This window comes from Ailuropoda melanoleuca, chromosome 12 (assembly GCF_002007445.2).
Source record: "Ailuropoda melanoleuca isolate Jingjing chromosome 12, ASM200744v2, whole genome shotgun sequence".
Taxonomy (NCBI): Eukaryota; Metazoa; Chordata; class Mammalia; order Carnivora; family Ursidae; genus Ailuropoda; species Ailuropoda melanoleuca.
Genome location: NC_048229.1, coordinates 32,605,166 through 32,623,744, shown reverse-complemented (window position 1 = coordinate 32,623,744; position 18,579 = coordinate 32,605,166). Strand labels below are relative to the sequence as shown.

The 18,579-nt window shown below is 54.1% G+C and overlaps 2 protein-coding genes across 2 annotated transcripts in view; both read right to left on the bottom strand.

Annotated features, from left to right (window-relative positions):
• DACT3 (dishevelled binding antagonist of beta catenin 3) overlaps positions 1–7,579 on the bottom strand; it is a 15,068-nt gene extending 7,489 nt beyond the window's left edge. The window contains exons 1-4 of the mRNA XM_034638993.1: positions 7,231–7,579; positions 1,615–1,711; positions 1,300–1,452; positions 5–314 (exon numbers count right to left, since the gene is read on the bottom strand). Of these exons, the coding sequence (XP_034494884.1) occupies positions 5–314; positions 1,300–1,452; positions 1,615–1,711; positions 7,231–7,479 (809 nt within the window). The 5' untranslated portion in view covers positions 7,480–7,579. The remainder of the gene's footprint in view (positions 1–4; positions 315–1,299; positions 1,453–1,614; positions 1,712–7,230) is intronic.
• Positions 7,580–14,521: 6,942 nt separating this feature from the next.
• PRKD2 (protein kinase D2) overlaps positions 14,522–18,579 on the bottom strand; it is a 35,187-nt gene continuing 31,129 nt past the window's right edge. The window contains exons 17-19 of the mRNA XM_034638992.1: positions 17,889–18,156; positions 15,320–15,405; positions 14,522–14,984 (exon numbers count right to left, since the gene is read on the bottom strand). Coding sequence (XP_034494883.1) covers positions 14,772–14,984; positions 15,320–15,405; positions 17,889–18,156 — 567 coding nt within the window. The 3' untranslated portion in view covers positions 14,522–14,771. The remainder of the gene's footprint in view (positions 14,985–15,319; positions 15,406–17,888; positions 18,157–18,579) is intronic.

The window sequence follows — 18,579 nt, the reverse complement described above, 5'->3', positions numbered from 1 at the left end:
GGACTGGTCCGGGTGGCCCGCCCCCCGGCGGCGGCGCCTGCGCAGGAGCGCCGAGATGTAGCCGTCCAGGGGTCGCCCCGCGCCCGAGGCGTCGGGCGAGTCTGCTGGAGGCCTGCTGCAGGGCCGCGGGCTGCGCAGCGCCACGGCATGCAGGGGACTGGGCGACAGGAAGGGCCCGGCGCGGGCCCGCCGCTCCGCGGAGGAGCAGGCCTCCGGGCCCGCAGAGCCCGCGCCCGTCGGGTAGGGCGCCGAGTATGATCGCGGCACGGCTACCCGAGCGCTCACCGCCTCTGGAGCGCTGGGACTGGCGTCTCCTAGGGAGGGAGGCAAAAAGAAAAAAAGGAAAGAAAAAAAAGAAAGAAAGAAAGAAAGAAAAAGGAAGAGAGTGGAGGGACTCTCGAAGCCGTTGCTCAGTGAGCCTAGGAGGGGCTAGTTGCCTACCCCGTCCTTGTCCACTGTCGTCAAAAACCCTGCCCTCACCCTTCCCCTCATCCCAGGTTTGTAACAAAATCTTCACAAGACCGTGTCCTGCCTCTGCCCCTCTGACCTCCATCTCCAACCCCTCTCTTCTATAATTCTAGGTCTCCAGCTCCACTGACCTCCTGGAAGCACACGCCAGTCACGTTCCAGCCTCAGGGCCTTTGCACTTGCTGTTCCCGCTACCTGGGACACTGTTCCCTGAGGATATCTCCTTGGCTCACTCCCATCACTTACTTCGGGGCGCCACTCAAATGTCTCAGTGACACCCTCCCTAGCCATGTCTTCTAAAATTGCAACTTCCTCTCAACTCAAAAGGGATTGTCCTTCCTAACCCCCTTCCCTAACTTTCTTCTCATCCTCTATGTCGATATCTTATTTATCTTGTATATTATCTGTTTCTCCCACTGGAAAGTCACCTTTATGAGGACAGGGATTTTTTTTTTCACTGTCGCATCCCTCACCACTAAAACAGAGCTAGGCTGGCACATAGTAGGGGCTCAGAAACTTACTTGTATAAAGGAACAACAACAGTTGCTGTTTACGATTGGCTACCAAGTGCCAAGTCCAATGGCAGTTAGGGGGGCCGAGGCTCACTGAATACACAAAACTTCCCTACGAGGTAGGTGCTGTTATTAATCCCATTTTAACAGGTGGACAAACAGAGGCCCCGAAAGAGGCAACATGCTCAAAATTACATGAAGAGGGAATGTCACAGCCAGGGTTTGAATCCAGGTCAGCGTGACTGAGAAGCTTGTGCTCAAAACCATTCTCTTACTGCCCATTCCCTGGTTCTCAGGGCCCCAATCCCACCCACCTTACCTAGGGACTTGGGCCTCTCGCTGGCATAGATGCCCCGGGGTTCCGAGGGACCCAGGCGTCCATAGGAGCCAGATCCAGAGAAGCCACTGTCCCCACAGAAGGTAGAGGGTGGTGAGTCTGGACCTCCCGTGGAGCTGGGGTCTTCATAGAAGCCTGGATTCCAGGGAGACGAGAAGATACAATCAGGGGCCTGGATAGGGCAACCAGGGATGGGGAAAGGAAGAGACCAAGAGGCGGAGACAGGGAAACCTGCACGGTAGGGGGCAGTAGGAACGATGGGGGTGGCCCAGGCAGACCCTGCTCCCTACCGCTCACCTGAGCTGCGCCCGCTCTCCTGTTCCAGGCCCCCAGACTCCAGGCTCAGGTCTCCCAGCTGCTGGCCCAGGTCCCAGATGAGCCCGGGCAAGGCCTCCTGAGGGCGTGAGGAGAGCAGAATGGTCAGTACGCCCCCAATCCGCCTGGTCCCCCCACATCTCCCCGCCATCGGCAGAGTTTCACTTTGACAATGAGGCTCTGATTTCAAAAGTGTGAAAGCAGTGCCCAAGTCCCAGGATGCCCCTCAAGATCTCTGTCCCTCCATCCCATTAGAAGTCCTTCCGACTGTCTAACTCGAGTCCTTCCTGCTGCAGCGACATCATCCTTTCTTAGGTGGGATAAGCTTCAGAAGGCCCCGTCCCTTGCCCCCTCTCTGTCAGGTGTGCCCTCCATTTGTGCTCATGGCCCCTTAACCCCTATCAGAACGTCCCTCTTTGAGTCTCAGTTCAGACGGTCTCACTGTAAGGGCAGTTCGCTGCTAAAAGTTGGTATCCAGAGCCTTGTAGATCCCTTAGCCATTGGTCCACCTCTTCCCAGTCCTTGACCTTCTCTTCTCAGATGCTCCCATCTTCCCCCACTGCCCCTTATCATGAGCAGAAAGTCCTTTTGCAAGTCTTCCTTAAGTCCTTCTTGCTGCAGACCAATTCTTTCCCTCGTATGGATAAAACAGGCTGACCACAACTCATATAAGCCTTTGCTCCTTCCCTCAGGAAGAACCCCCTCCCCTTGCCTACTGGAAAGTCCTTCTGTGAGTCTAGCCTGTAGTGGTACTACAATAGCAAGCCCCAGCAGGTTCCCTTGCCCCAGGGAACCACATCTTCCTCCTGCCCTTGCTTCATTCCCACCCAGAAGCCTCCAGTGTCTGCCCACGCTGGCTCCTCATCCCCATGAGAAAGTTCGGTTGAGTCTATCCTGGATCCTTCTTGCTGCAGGAAATGACCATTCTTTTTTTTTTTTTTTTTAAAGATCTTATTTATTTATTTGACAGAGATAGAGACAGCCAGCGAGAGAGGGAACACAAGCAAGGCGGAGTGGGAGAGGAAGAAGCAGGCTCACAGCAGAAGAGCCTGACGTGGGTCGATCCCAGAACGCTGGGATCACGCCCTGAGCCGAAGGCAGACGCCCAACCGCTGTGCCACCCAGGCGCCCCAGGAAATGACCATTCTTATCAGGTGAGAAGAAATGAAGGTGAAAACCCTTTTAGGGGAGCGGCAGTGACCAGGGACGGGGCTAGGGGCTAACACAACACAGACAGGGCCTCCGAGACACTGGGACCTAACCCTATTTTGGAAGAACAGGGCCGGATCCAGGAAGAGTCTCACTGGGGTCTGGGTGAGGCCAGAGGTGGCAGCAGCCCTGGGCAGACGGTTGACCCTCAGACAAAAGCAGCTTGTCTGGACGGCGGGAGGGAGGGAAGGAGGGGGGAGGAGCCGGGAGGCCAGGCGCCCAGCCCTGCCTATTTAGGGCAGAAAGACTGGCTGGCTCCCCCGCAGACGCCCCCCCTCCCCCAGCTTCCTACTCCTGTGGCTGCTCTCCGGGGCCCCGTCCTCACCCCTCCCCCCCCAACAGAAGCCCCCATCTGGGCCTGTTTATGGGAGGAAAGTCAACAGATCATTCCACGTTGGGCTCCTGCCCTGGGTGTGCAGAGATGCTCAGGGTGGCGTCATCTTGGAGCAGAACCCAGGAAAGCAGCCGAATTGTGCCGCAACAGGGGTGGCTAAAAAAATGTCGCAGACCGGCCACGTACCCCAGGTCATGTCCCCCACTAATGGCCCCCTCTGCTCTAGCCACGCTCCTGGACATGCCTCGCAGTGCTCCTACCCCAGGAAGGATGTGTTCCCCCTGCATTTCTTCCCAGCTCCCTCCCCGGCTTCATTGACATCTTTGCTTACATGATCCCTCCTCTTTCCAAAATAGCTCCCCTGTCATTTTGCACCCGTTGACCTGCTTTTTTCCCCTTCCCGCAACATAGCAGTAATGACCTCCTGGCTCAACACAACGATCCACCAGGTTGTCACTGGGTTATTGTCTGTCTCACTAACTGTCATCCCTGGAAGGCAGATTTTTGCCTGCGTTGTTCACTTCAGTGTCCTTCCCCACCCCCACCCCCCAGCGCACAGCACAGTGCCTGGCCCCAAGCAGGGGCTCAGGAAATGTGTGATGAAAATGAATGTCTATAGCAGAATACTATACAGCTGTCAAAACGGAAGGAGGCAATTTCGACACAGAATCATCACTAAGAGGGGGCACCTGGGGGGTTCAGTGGGCTAAGCATCTGCCTTCAGCTCAGCTCATGATCCCCGAGTCTCAGGATCGAGCCCCGCATTGGGCTCCTTGCTCAGCGGGGAGTCTGCTTCTCCCTCTACGCCTCACCCTGCTCTCTCTTGCTCACTCTCTCTCTTTCTCAAATGAATACATAAAATCTTTAAAAAAAAAAAAATCGCCACTAAGATACAGCATTGAGCAGAAAAAGGAAAGTACAGAGTATGAGCGGGAGTCAGACTTACCCAAAGGGCCTGGATCCCACCCTCCAGAGCTTCTGAGTCCAGGGTGGAGCCCAAGAATCTGCATAGCTTACAAGTTCCGGGGTGACGCTGCTTAGTCCAGCAGCCACACTTTGAGAACTGCTGGCATTATCTCTGGGACCTCACCCAAGAGACTGGCATTTGCAAGAAGCAAAGCACAACTCTACGTTTCTTGGTATGTAAGCTCTTCCTACAAGTAGATGCATCGGTAAGAGGTCTGGAGGGACCCACGCCAAAGTGACAGTGGTGGTGATCTCGGAGGAGACCCTGTGTGATCTTTAGCAGCTTACTCCCCCTCTCTGGGCTCTGGTTTCCTCATTTGGAACATGGCATCATTGAACTCCCTCCCTTAAAGGGTTTTGTAAGGATTATATGACTTAAAACAGCAGTTTCTTTTAAGCTCTTAATAAATGCTAGCTTTCATTATTACACGAAAGCTATGAATTTCTAACAAGGAAAATATAAAGTCATGTTTTACTTGTGTAATTAAAAATAAATATAAAAGGGGCGCCTGGGTGGCACAGCGGTTAAGCGTCTGCCTTTGGCTCAGGGCGTGATCCCGGTGTTATGGGATCAAGCCCCACATCAGGCTCTTCCGCTATGAGCCTGCTTCTTCCTCTCCCACTCCCCCTGCTTGTGTTCCCTCTCTCGCTGGCTGTCTTTCTGTCGAATAAATTTAAAAAAAAAATCTTTAAAAAAATAAATAATATAAAAGGATAGATTGGGAGGGGGGGTAAGTTCTGCAGGTCTAATTTCAGTTCTTGCTCTGTAGGGAAGAGCAGGAGTTAGGGGGACAGACAGGGGAGATCTCCTCTTCCCCCATGTCTGGGCCCTGCAACACCACCCCAAGTCTACACACTCCCATCGTTTGTAAGCTTGACCCCCTCCCTTCCAGGTGCAAAGCGATGACTCTTCAAAAGACCAGAAGGACCTTGGTCTGAATCCTGCTCCCTGTGTACCCACAATGCCCCTCATCCCCCCCCCTTTTTTGCAAGCCCTTCCTCCCGGGGGCCTGTGGCTGTCCGGTCCAGGCAGGTTTAACATGCATATGGTTAGGACCCCTGGAGACCCCTTGGCCCAAACTTTTCCAGACCTTGGTTCCCCGCGGCTTATATGCCCCTAGTCTGTGTCCAATTCCCTTTATCGCTATTTGGAAGTCCTTCTGCAAGTCTAGCTTAAGTTCTTCTTGCTGCGATGGAACTCCTACCCACATCCAGGATTCTCACCTCTTTTCTCTGAGATAACCCTGGTCTTTACCTGCGTCCCCACCACTCTTATTAGAAACGAATCAAGTCTGGCTTCCACCTTTCCTGCTTCAAAGGTTGTGAATTCCTTGGTGGGGGGGGTGCAGGGCGGGAGGGGTTAGCGGCATGAGACAGAGGCTCAGAGATCAGAGGAGGTACCCACACCCTCTTCTGAAGGACCCAGGAACCCCCAACCGCAGAGGGGTTTATATTTAGCGCTTCTCTGTACCTCCCTCCCCACCGCTGCCTTCCTCCCGCTGCCTGCCACCGCCTCCTCCCTGACGCTGGGACGGAGCTTTGCCTGGAGAGTGTGGGGGGAAGAGGCCTCTCCACTACCACCTCCTGGGGGGCGGGGTAGACAGAGGGGCAGAGAAGGGGGGAGACTCAGCGGCAGGGATGGGGAAGCTGAAGGGCAGAGAGGGGAGACTGAGGCAGACAGCGGGGGGGGGGAGACTGAAGGACAGGAAGGAAGGACACAGCTCGCCCATCCCCATGCTCTCTCCCTCTCCTCGTACGTAGGGTGGGAGGTGCCTTCCCAAGCCCAGCCAGCTTGGGGTGGGGTGGGGGGAGCTGGTGAAGGCCCCCACACGCGTCTCTAACTTTGGGAGGGGGTGGGGCCTCCCACAGCTGTTTCTGTTTCCAGAGAAGAATGTGCAGGGTCCCACTCCCGGTCGGGGGAGGGGCTATGCGTACAGCCCGGGAGTCTGGCGTCAGTCCCCCTCCCCATTCCCCATCTGGGGAGGGGGCAGTGGAGGTCAGCAGCAGGGAGAGCCCCCTCCCCCGCCGCCCGGGCTCAGGTTTCCCCAAACGGGAAGCTCTGACCACACACAGGCTTGGGGATGGGATCTGCAAGGGGAGCCAGGGTCTGGGGCCTGGCAGGCTGGGGGGAGGGGAAGAGAGAGATAGGGACAGGGACATGGGGCGGGAAGAGAGAGAGGTGCAGAAAGCAAGAGAAGGCCAGGGAGACGGAGATAGACACAGAGAGGAGAGGATTAAGAAAGACAGAAACAGACGCTGAGAGTCAGAGATGTGGCAATAGGGAGACAGAGTGAGAGAAATCCAGGAAGAGGTCGGGAGAATCAAAGAATGACAGAGAAGGAGAGAGGGGTGGTGCTCTCGAAGTCATTCTGGAGACCTCTGCCTCATTTTCTACCATCAGAGCACTCAGGGAGTTCAGAAGCCAGACCCCCATGCTGCCTCGACCTGCTTCTTCTTGGGTTCATCAAAGCTGGGACCAGCTAGGAAAGGAGGGAAAGTGTCACCGCAGAGTAAAGATCACCGCGGGGTCCTCAAGGACTGCTAGCTTCCTCTCAGCAGTGATCCCTCCCTCAGGAGGCCCGAGGATCCCCTCCCCCCACCCCGCCCCCTCCAGAGATCTCCAAGCACACCGGGACTTAGGGAAGATGGAGCCCTGGTGGCGGGGCCAGAGGGGGGCAGGTTTGGATCCCCGGCTGTGTGACCTTGGGTGAGTCGCTTGCCATCTCTGAGCCTCAGCTTCTTGCTCTGTAAAATGGGGACTATCACCCCCTTCGCCCCCCAAGCTGCAAGAAGACAACGCATGCCAAATTCTCGGCCCCGGCTTGACACATACTTAGCGCCCATAAGAATTTTCTTTGAGGAAGGGGCCTGTGCATTTCACGAGGCTCCAGAGGAAGCGATGCGGTCCCTCTTCCCCAGTTTGGGGGTGAGGAGGCCAGATCCCGCCCGCCGCCCATACTCCTGGGTCTCCAGCCCCACCCCCTGTCCTTTCCCCCTCCCCCACCGGAACGGGTGTCTGAGCATCCAACCGAGACAGACAGACAGACACAGACGGGGGCGGAGGAATGGACGGACAGGCGGCCCCTCACCAGCTGCTCCTCCAGGGCCGCTGCGGCCCGGCGCGCCGCCGCCGCATCTTCGTCCTCATCGGCGTCCTCCTCGTCCTCGGCCTCGGCGCCCCCCATTCCGGGCTGGGCCAGCCGCAGCGCCTGCTGCACGCGGTACTCCTGCCTCTCCCGGAGCCAGTGCAACTCGCAGAGCCCGGCCAGGCTGCCCTCCAGCCAGCCCCGCAGCCGGCCCCGCTCGGGGCTCACCGGGAACGAGAAGGCCCGGATCATGGCTGCGGCCCCCCACCCCAGCCCGGCCGGGCCCCACGGCCACCCCTCTCCGGGTCCCACCTCCCCGCCCCAACAGCCCGCCTGCCCGCCCGCCCGCTGGCCCGGCTGTCACCGTCTCATCTGCATAGGCGCCCGCCCATTGGGCCGCCCACCCGCGCCTTATCTGCATGGCCACGCCCCCAGCGACAGAGTAACCGCCGCCTATTGGCTGGTACCCTCCCTTACGAAGATGCCCGGCGGTGCACCCGCGCCCCCCAACGCGACGCATGCTCGCAGCTTCCTACTCGCTTTGATTCTGGGCGGCCTTGCCACGCCCCACCGCTTGCCTGCCTCTGGTCCCTAGTCACGCCCCCCCAGCGTCACAATGAAACAAGTCCGCCCTTGCTCCAATGTCATTGGCCCGTGCCTCCCCGGTCCCGCAGCTGGTTCCGCCCCCTTGCGGGCGAGCTCTGGCTACCATTGGACTGTCCGGCGAAAGGGGAAGGGGTGATCTATAAATAGAGAATGGGTCCACGTGACAGTTTGGCAACCGTTCCTCTCCCCCCACCCCTAGCAACCGTAAGCCGCTGAGGCTGTGCAGGGGGCGGAAAGGGTTATCGAGTCGAGCCCTGATTTTGCCTCCTCTTCCACGAAGCCTTCCCAGACACTCAGGTGTAAAACTAGAGGCCAGCCTAGACCGACAGCCTTCCATAAAATAATGTTTCTAAGCGGGACCGGCTTCACGAGCGTGTGACCAGCTTAGGAGGGCCCCGCGCTTGGTTTAATATTGGCTGTTACGGTTTTGAAATTCTTATTTTTTGAACAAGGGGTCTCGCATTTTCATTTTGCGCCAGGCTTCACAAATTATGTAGCCAGTCTTGCTTCTCAGAGTCAGGTCGGTTATATACCAAATTCTGGAATTGTAAGACCAGCCTGGGTGGAAGATTCTGTGATTCGACCAGAACAGAATCTAAGCGTCTTTTGTCTCCCAGATCGTGTGGGGCATTGCGTTCACCATTCTACGATTCCAGGAGCCTTTGTTCGACGTTCTAAGAGGCTTTGTTCTCAGCATTCTAAGATGCTCTGTTCTCAACGTTCTGTGGTCCTAAGAGTCTGAGCCCGACTTTCGTTTCCAAGGTTCCTTTCTGGCTTCCCAGGCTCCGCGAACCGGACTGGCGCCCCCTCAGGCGGCCAGCCCGTGTCACTACGCCGAGTGTGCGTCCCTACAACCTTCAAGATCTAGCTCCAATATTCATACCCATTTCTCAGAAAGACCTTGAGTCCCTAAAAGTCAGGCCCCAGAAGATCGTGTGAGAACTTCCCTCTTTTATGACCCCCTCTTTTATGGCCCCAGGAGACATCTGGTCGTAAGCTAGAGCGGCAGTGATAGCCATTGAGAACTAAGACTCTGGAACCAGACTGCCGGGGGTGTGTGTGTGTGTGTGTGACCCCCAGCCCTGCCACTTTCTAGCTCTGTGACCTTGGGAAACTTGCTTAACTTCTGTGCCTCAGTGTCCTTATCTGTATGATGGAGGTCATAATACTGTCTACCTTATCCAGGCATTCTGAGGACTGAGCGAGATATTTGTCCAGTGCCTTCCATGTAGAAAGAGCCACAAAAGGGTCTGATAAATAAGTAAAAAGTAATCCCAAGGAGAAAAATGAGCCTGGACTTTAGTAGAGACAAACTATATTCACTCCCCTTCTTGCTTAAGACAGACCTGGACTGACCTTAAATAGCCTTCATTTTCCAACAGTGGGGAGATGATCGCGATTCGTGATAGGTAGATCTGAGGGTCTTGCTCTCAAACGAGGTTTTCTTAGTAGTTAGTGTCTGGGGTGGTGTCAGGGTTGGTTTTTCATCTCTGCTGTTTGTGCAAAGCCAGTTGAACCATTGCTTGTGTAAAATGTTGGATCTGGAATGGATTTAGGTTTTGGTCACGGGGCATTCGCAGATGGGTATTCCTAGGAAGATAAATAAAAAGAGAATTATTAGTGGCTGAACAAGGGAGTAACACCAAGATTGGAGGCCCGAGGGCGGTGAGTTTGTGAGGGTTCCCAGAAGGGGGTACAGAGAGATCCTTCGTGGAGGGAGGCAGATCAGTGGTTGCAAGTCTACAGATTTTCTCAGTGGCCTCTTGATGTCCTTACTGATGACGATGAGGTCTGAGGAGTCCCTGGAAATGAACGTGCAGCAGAAGTTTCCAACCATTGCACACAGTCCTTCCCTTGGAAGTCCCTAACCTGGGTACAAAAGTTGCCCAAACACGGTTGGAGGCTGCATCAAATCCTCGGAGCTTACTGCTGAGCATTTGGCTTCTTGTTCCAAGCCTCCTTTGGATGCTAATGAAAGAGGGGGTCACGGTCATCCTGGATCATGCCTCTGCGGGGCGACTTTCAGCCTTCACAGGATGTGGCAGTTCTCTTATGTTTGTGGGGGAATTCAGTGGGGGTTTGAGAGAAGAAAGAGTGAAGTTTAGACATCGATAGAGTGAAGGGGAATCAAAACTCTGAAAAGGACGTACAGGATTGGCAAGATAATAGAGGCCAGTCCAACTTCTGGTAGGTAGATATCAGTCTGCAAAATCTTTACACATAAAATATACATCATTAGGGGCAATCTCAAGACTCATGGAAATAATTGTCTTATTTATGTGAGGGGTCAGAAGGTAAATGTGGGTGGGTTTGGGGGGTTTGGGGTTTTGTTTTGTTTTTTTTTTTTTTGGTGTTTTTTAAAAATGTTGATTAAAGGTGGAAAACCAGAGACAACTGAGTGGCTCAGTCGGTTAAGTATCTGCCTTCAGCTCAGGTCATGATCCCGGGGTCCTGGGATCGAGTCCCACATCGGACCATCTGCTCAACAGAGAGTCTGCTTCTCTTCTCTCTCTCTCTCTTTCTCTCTCTCTCTCAAATAAATAAAGAAAATCTCAGAGGGAAAAAGGTGGAAAACCAAGGAGAAGATGCAGGGATGGGACCGGGACCATGAAATGAGTCACAAGACGGGTGATGCCACTGATACCAAGAGAAGTTATGAGCGGCACCGGTTGACTTGGGATCGGCAATATTTTGATAGCTGGGAAATCTGGGTGAGTTCAGTGAGGAGGTGATGCCTGCCATTAGGGCTGTTACCGTGTCATTTACCACATAAAAGCTTCCGGAGACTGAGTCCCCTGAAGGGGCCATTAGGGGAGTTGTGGAAGGAGAACGTAAATCCTGACTCACAGAGGCTAGGGATGGGCAGAGTCTTGCTGGGACAATCAGGTGGTGAGTTGGGAGGGGTCTTTGAGGGGATGGTGCTCAATCCATCCTGTATCCAAATCAGGTTACATTCTGAGTCCTGGGGCATAGGATTTCAACATCCCTTTTTTTTGGCGGGGGGGGGGGGACACACAATTCAACCCATAACAGGCCCAGAAAACACTGGAGTTGCGTCTAATCTTGGGTGAAGGTGAAATTAACGACGGGATAAATTCACTCCGTGGGTGAGGTTTGCTTCGGATGCGAAGTCATGTCCTAGATAGGGTGCTCGTGCCTCACGAGGCTGTCACCCTTCCCTAGATCCCTTGTGTCCCTGTGAGCGAGGGCTTGGGGTAGGTATTGAGTGTCTGCGTGAGCTGAGTGAGGGATCATCCCCATTTTGGATTCGAGGGGTATTGCAAGGGAAAACCACATCCCGCAAATTAGCATTCAGAGTCCCAGAAAAGTAAGGAGGAGCTTCAGTGAACTCTTGAGGCACCCCCGTCCCTGTGTATTGTTGACTTTCCCAGGTGAAAATGAAAAGATTGTGAATCAGACGTAGAGGGATATGAAAGAATGTGTAGCGGAGGTGTTAATACAGGAAAGTGGGGGAGGGGGGTGCTGGAAGGTATAGAGAGGCCAGGACAGTGTTTGGAGTGGAAACTCGCGGGAACCTAGGTTTGACTATTTTATTTATGGTGTACAGGTCTTGGACTAGCTATATCCCCATGTAACAACGGGGTTCCAGACGGACGAGGTGGGAGCGCTGCAGGGGCCGGGGAGCCGGGATTAGAAGACCCCGAGGGAACGGGTGGAGGCAGGTGAAGTCAGTTTCAGGAAGGGCATGAGGGTTCTACTTCCACGCTGAGAGAGGTTCACCCTCCAAGATGCACCCTATGTTGCTGAGGCCCGAAGAGAATCAGAAGGCAGGGGGCGCCTGGGTGGCTCAGCCGTTAAGCATCTGCCTTCTGCCCAGGGCGTGATCCTAGGGTCCTGGGATCGAGCCCCGCATTGGGCTCCCTGCTCCACTGGGAGCCTGCTTCTCCCTCTCCCACTCCCCCTGCTTGTGTTCCCTCTCTCACTGTGTCTCTCTCTCTGTCAAATATATAAATAAAATCTTAAAAAAAGAAAAGAATCAGAATGCAGGGCAGTGTGTCCTGAATAGGTGGGCTTGAGGGAGAGGTTCATGGGGGTTTTGGGGGGCAGGGGAGTAAGAAGGGTAGCAGGCTGAGATGGATAGGAGCAGTCTGGGACTTCGAGACATAGGCTCTCTTGTGAACATGAAATCTTGATGTTCCGAATTGAAAGAATATCTCTTCCCGAAAGATTTTTTGGAGTAGTTTGGGTATAAACCATGCTGGGTAGTCAGGGGGCTTAATGAGTCACAGAGTCCCATCAACAAGCGTAAACATGTGGCAAACTGTGGGATTCATCATAATCCTTGCTGTGTACTGAGGGAGGGGGAGGGGGAACTGGGAGATATTTATGGGGAGGGCGTGGCCCCTGTGTCTAAAATGGGGTAGGATACCCACTAATGGAGATAGTCATTTCCCCTGTGGCTTGAGGGTTATTTATAGGCACAGAGCAGAATGCCTGCCAAGAGGGAATCCTTGGGGAGAGGAAATCTTACCCCTCGAATTTAGTGTTCCTTTTCTCTATAGTCCCTACAAGTGCCCTCTGTCAAGATCAGGGTTGGTGGTATCTGATGGCCCTGATAGGATGGGTTTTTCATCTCTAATTGTTTGAGTGGTGGGGCCTTAAGTGACATTATGTGGCTTTGATTTGATCGCCATGGCATCCTCGTGATGTTGCACTGCCTCATGGAATTCTGCAGTCAAGGCATTTTCCCAGCTGACATTATGGGGTTTTAAAAATTCTTTTATTTTTTTGAAGACTTTATTTATATTTGCGAGAGAGATCGAGAGAAAGAGAGAGAGAGAGACAGCACGAGTGGGGGTGGAGGGGCGGAGGGAGAAGCAGACTCCCCGCTGAGCAGGGAGCCCGATTGGGGGGAACTCAATCCCCGGACCCTAGGATCATGACCTGAGTTGAAGGCAGACACTTAAGCGACTGAGCCACTTAGGTGCCCTATTTTTTTTTTTAAGTTTTTATTTATTTATTTATTTATTTATTTATTTATTTATTTATTTAAGTTATCTCTATACCCACCATGGGGCTCAAACTCATGACCCGAAGATCAAGAGTCGCCCGCTCTTCCGACTGAGCCAGCCAGACGCCCCTAAAATTATGTCTATGATCATATCTCTCATTTCTGGTCTCAGGGTATTAACAAAACTGGTAGCCAAGACAGAAGCAGTGTGATTGTTCAGCATTGGGCCTGAGCGTTTCCTAGCTTGGTTCCATCACAGGAGATGGAGTTGTCTTTCTGTTGTCTACCCCCTGGGATAGGCATCGCCTAAAACCAATCAGTTTGAGACAGTTTGAGAAGGAGAGGCATTCAGGATGCAGTCCAAGAGACTCCAATATTTCCCAGTGTTATTAGCTCGAATTATGCCTCAAAGGCATTCTTGTTCATTTGGAGATCCTCATTGACTGAGGTTCTCCTGAGCTTTTTTTTTTTTTTTAATATTTTATTTATTTACTTGAGAGAGAGCAAGTGTAAGAGAAAGAGAGAGAGAGAAAGCACCGAAGGAGAGGGAGAAGCAGACTCCCCACTGAGTGGGGAACCCGATGCAGGGCTCGATCCCAGGATCCTGAGATCATGACCTGAGCTGAAGGCTGACGCTTAACCAACTGAGCCACCCAGGCGTCCGCTCTGAGCTTCTTTAAATCAAAGAGCTGTAGCTGTGGAGCGAAGCAGCAGAGGGACGGCGGACATACACCGGGAAGCCTCAGAGAGGAAGCTCCCAGGACTAGCCTGTTTTTCCGGGGTTGGGAAAGTCTTTGTGGCATGCAAGTCTGAGTGTTTAGAGAGAACTTGTTTAGACGCATGCTCCAATCACTTGCCCTCAGCTGTAGGGTCAAAAGTCTGGGTGACAATGAGGAGCTGAGGAACGAGAGGGCAGGGGTCAAAGATGGAGAGATGATTCCCTCTGCCTTCCTCAGGACCAAGATGAAGCTTGAGAAATCTGCTCGAAAGACCCACCTTCCACCCCTCAGGCTCGCTCAAGGCTGCCCCACCCTCCTGGACTCCCCCATCCCAGCCATGCCCACTCTGGGTCATCGAGGTCCCCAGACAAGTCTGTCTCTCCACGGGATGGTGAACCCCCTGAGGGTAAGGCCTGCTGTCTCAGTCACCACCGTGTCCCCAGCATCACCCAGCACCCAGTGTGACAAATGGATGAACCAGTGAATGAGCACATCTGGCGTGTAGGGAAGTCAGCACGATTTAAAAGAAGATACTAAAAAACAAAAGAAAACAAAAACTAAATATCGTGGATCAGGTTTCTAAAGGACCAGACTTGTGCTAACAGCATTGTCGTTATTAGTGACTGTGATTAGTAGTAACACCACTGACCAAAAAAGTGGATCAAACAAGCCATGGGATTACTTTGTTCTAAACCCTCCATCCCTCCAGGGACGCTCCTGCATCCGTGTTCCCCTCCCTGCACACTCCTTCCATGTAGAACTCTTCGTGCTTTCCTCTTCCCTGTCCTCACGCTACCCTTTGTATCTTCCCCCTTCTAGTCCTCCCTCCTGGCAGTCCTCCCTCCAGACTTCCCACCCCCGTTAGTCCTCCTTCCAAAACTCCTCCACCTTCAGCCCCCTCTCCCCTCATCCCCCCTCCCTCCCACCGCCTTCTCAGACAGTCCTCTTTCCAGGTGAACTCCATCTTGGTGAACAACAGACTCATGATAGAGTGAGGTGTGGCCAGAGACCGGGGCCATGGGGCCAGCGATGAGTTCATTTTAATTGCTGGGGAATTCAGGTTGGAAATAACTACCCCTGACCCGCCACTGACCCCCGCCACGCTCCTCTCCCGGGGTGTGTCCCATCCATTTTGGGCAGGAAGCCGCTTCTGTTTAGAACAGTTCCTCGCTGAGATGGTGCGGAGGGGCGCTCTCCGGGGACCGGAGGACAGCATCACGGAGCAGCCACGGTGGGAGCACGGGGCCTCAGAGGACGCTGATGCGCTCGGCCAGCCCCTGCATCTCGTGGTCCTGCGGCGGGAGGGCCCCACCGAAGTCCCCATCGGCGGGCAGCCCAGGCCCGGGCAGAGGGTGCTCTGCCACAAACTGCTCCCAGCGCGCGTCGTCACTCTCGTGCGTGATGTACCGCTCGCCCATCTTCCCCTCCAGCTCTCGGAGGTCCAGCCACGTCTGGTACTCCTGGGCCCGGGAGAACAAGGGTTAGCTTGCACAGAGCACGGCCCAGAGCGGCTGAGCAGCGCCCGCACATTATCTGCCCTGCCAGTGACAAGCCCGGGATCAATGAAGGTGAAGCCACACCCTTCGCAACCTGCCCAGCCAATAGAAATTTAGCTCCGCCTCCTCCTTACAGCCCACCCAATAGGAGGCTCAGCCATGCTCCGGATCCACGGAAAATGTACCTGCAACCTTCACCACCCACACAGCCAATAAGCCATCGGGTTCCACCCCTTCCTCCAACCCAGCCAATGAGACCTCCCTCCCCCTTTGCTCTCAAGCCCCGCCCCCTGCATCACCTGTAACCAAGGGTGGCTGAGAGACTTGTCCACGCTGTAGCGCTTGCGCATCTTCACCTGCAGCAGGTTGTTGATGAGGTCAATGGCTGCGCGGGAAGGAGACAGACAGTTCAAGCCCTGCGCGGTGGGGGCCGCCCCTCCTCCAACAGGCCACTCCAGACGACCTGCTACCATCACGGCCTTCTGCCCTGGCCCAGGTGGCTTGGAAGCCTCACCTGCACCAGTCGCTCACCCGCCCATTCCCTCATTAAATTACCATTTTGCCCACCCCTCCCCCGACGTCGCACACACACTAGCTCCTACATATCTTCACCAAGCCTCTCCCTCAGTTTCCCCATTCCTCTGTCACCCCCGTAAGTTTTGTCATACAGAGGTACACACAGGTACACCGGTTCTATTCTTCACTTAATATTTTTCTTTAAGCCAGGGGTGCCTGGGTGGCTCAGTCAGTTGGGCGACCGACTCTTGATTTCGGCTCAGGTCATGATCTCAGGGTCATGGGATCGAGCCCTACATGGGGCTCTGCGCTCAGCTCGGAGTCTGCTTGAGATTCTCTCTCTCCCTCTGCCCCTCCCCCTGCTCACGCACACTGTATCTCGAAAATAAAATATTTAAAAATAGATTTTTTGAAGTCAAACCATTTGTCCAAGATATATTGTGAAGAGGACAATGCAAATTGAAAGGCAGCATGTATAGAACACTGCCACCTGTGTAAAAGGGGGAAATAAAAGAACATATGTACAAATATTTGCTTGTACACATTTAAAAGACTTGTAATAGCCAACGCCTTTGGGAAAAATGACAAAGGAGTAAGAGAGGATTTTCACTGTAGACCCTTCTGTATATTTAAAAATTTGAGCCACGTCAGTATTTGATCAAAGCAAAAATCGAGAACATGTGGCTTTAGATCACTTCACTTTTTAAAAACTCATTTTCTCCTTGAAAAATTTAAGGGGAAAATGAATTTATTTATAATGGAAATATCACCCCGGTCAATGAAAATCCAAAGATCACTTGCCATGTCCACAAAAACAAAATGAAAATAAAACGTTATTAGACAGTAGTTAGTCAGTGGCTTCCTGCAGAGGCTCAGAGATAGGCCTGTTCTTTAGAAAAAGGAGAATTAGCGAGTGTCAGGCATTCAAGACAAGCCGGCACTCATCAGAGGCTGTCTTCTTGATCAGAAGCTTGGAAGAACAAGGCCTCACTGTGTGAACCCCTCTGAGTATAGGCTTTGTCCACACGGCCTCCCTCACACAGGTCCGTCCACACCAGATTCACTCTCGCACACCTGATGCACTTTTACGGAGACCTCTGGGCAGGTCCCAAAAGACACCGCTGGGGACCTCCGGTATTACTCCAGTACTAACGAATCCATTCTTATCACTTAGTGCTTACCTTTCTCAGGCCCACCGCTGCCACCTTTCCTGCACTAACCCCCATGTCACACACACCCCCTGCCTGCTCCATGAGGCCATATCCCTCCAGGGCCCTTCCCTCCTCGACAACCTTCTCCCCGCAAGGCCCCTTCTCTCCAATTCATCCCAGTATTCCCAGAACCTAGGACAGTCAGGACTGGGCCCACAAGAGGAACTCAACATGCCTGTTGAATAAACTGTTGCGAATAGTTATTATCTTCCTAACCTCCCTCCCATCCTCTGTCTGTCTTCCTGAGCTCTCCTGCTCCACGGCCTGCCCCTTGATCTTACAGCTTCCTAACATGCCCCAGTATCTCAGCCCCTGTAGGTCCACCTCCAAATTTGTTGGGGCCCCACAGTTATAGGCCTCCGGAGGGAGCTGTCTGAGGCCCAAGTCACAAGCCCCAGTGCCACTACCCGGCCACAACACCAAAGCCCCTGGATCCCAGTGTCCACCTCGGGCCTGGCTCCCCTCTCCTTGCACCCTACCCTTAAGCTTCCCCCCACTCACACCAGCTCCCAAGGTTCAAGTGATTTTGGTCTCAGAATGGGTCTTTCCAGACAGCTTCAGAAACCCTCCATGACCTGGCCCTTCCTCTCCCCACGCTCCTAAACCAGGCCCCTTCATCACCGGACCTGCCCCCTGGCCCCAGGCCCAAGTCTGCCCAGCACCCATCAAATTAGCCCAGCCCTAGTTCCTCAACCCTGCCCTCCAGCGCCACTGCTTTTGCAAGGCTAAGCCTTTCGGGGTCGTAACCCCAAAGACTCCAGGTCCCAGCCAATGCCTGGCGAGGAAGGATCCGCCCCTCCTCTTAGCCACTCCAGCTATATGGCTTCCTCAGGTCCAGTAGTCCCTCTCCTGGTCCCGCCTTAGTCAGGCCAAACCTCGCTCAGCCCCCAAAGGGCCGGGTGTGTTTCTCAGTGCTTTCTGGAGCACTTCGTTTCCTGTGAACTAGGAACCAGAACTGACTAGTTCCATACACACCCCTGAGTCCCTCCCCCAAGCTTCCAGGTGCAAGGTACCTGGCCGTTTAAAGGATCGCCCTCCCTGTAGCCCCACCCACCACGAGGCTCCACCCCCATAGCCCGGACGTTTAGGGCCCACCTCTCTTATGGCCCCGCCCACTCCTCCCCCTCCCACCTTCACCCACCTCCGGAGGAGATGCGGCTCCAGGGGCAGGCTGGGTACATGAAGGCGGCGTTCTGGATCTGGTCTTTGATGTCCTCGTCCTCGTTGAAGGGGAACGTGCCACTGAGGCTGACGTACATGATCACTCCCACCGACCACATGTCCAGCGAGCGGTTGTAGCCCTGGTTGAGCAGCACCTCGGGCGCCAGGTAGGCAGGGGTGCCCACCACCGAGCGCCGGAACGACTTCTCGCCGATGATGCGCGCGAAGCCGAAGTCACACAGCTTCACCTGCAGGGGGCGTGGGGTGGAGGGTCCGAAGGGGCGTTAAGGCAGCGCCCTACCCAGTGACCCATTCCCCACGCCCTCCATGGCGTTCCAGAGAAAACTGAAAGCTGGTTCGAATCCAAGCTTCTCCTCTCACTAGTCGAGGGACCTTGGGCGAGTGACTTCCTCTCTGTGCCTCAGTTTCCTCATCTGTATGAGGAGGGGGATCAAAACAGCGCCTACCTCAAAGGGTCGCATGAGGATTACAGGAGTTAATCCATCTAAGGCTCATGGGACCATTCACGCCCGGTATGCCATGAGCGCTTAATAAATGCCACCCGTCCCTGTACTTCCGCCACATGGAACAGGTCTCTCTCTTTTTTTTTTTTAAGATTATTTATTTATTTATTTATTTGACAGAGATAGAGACAGCCAGCGAGAGAGGGG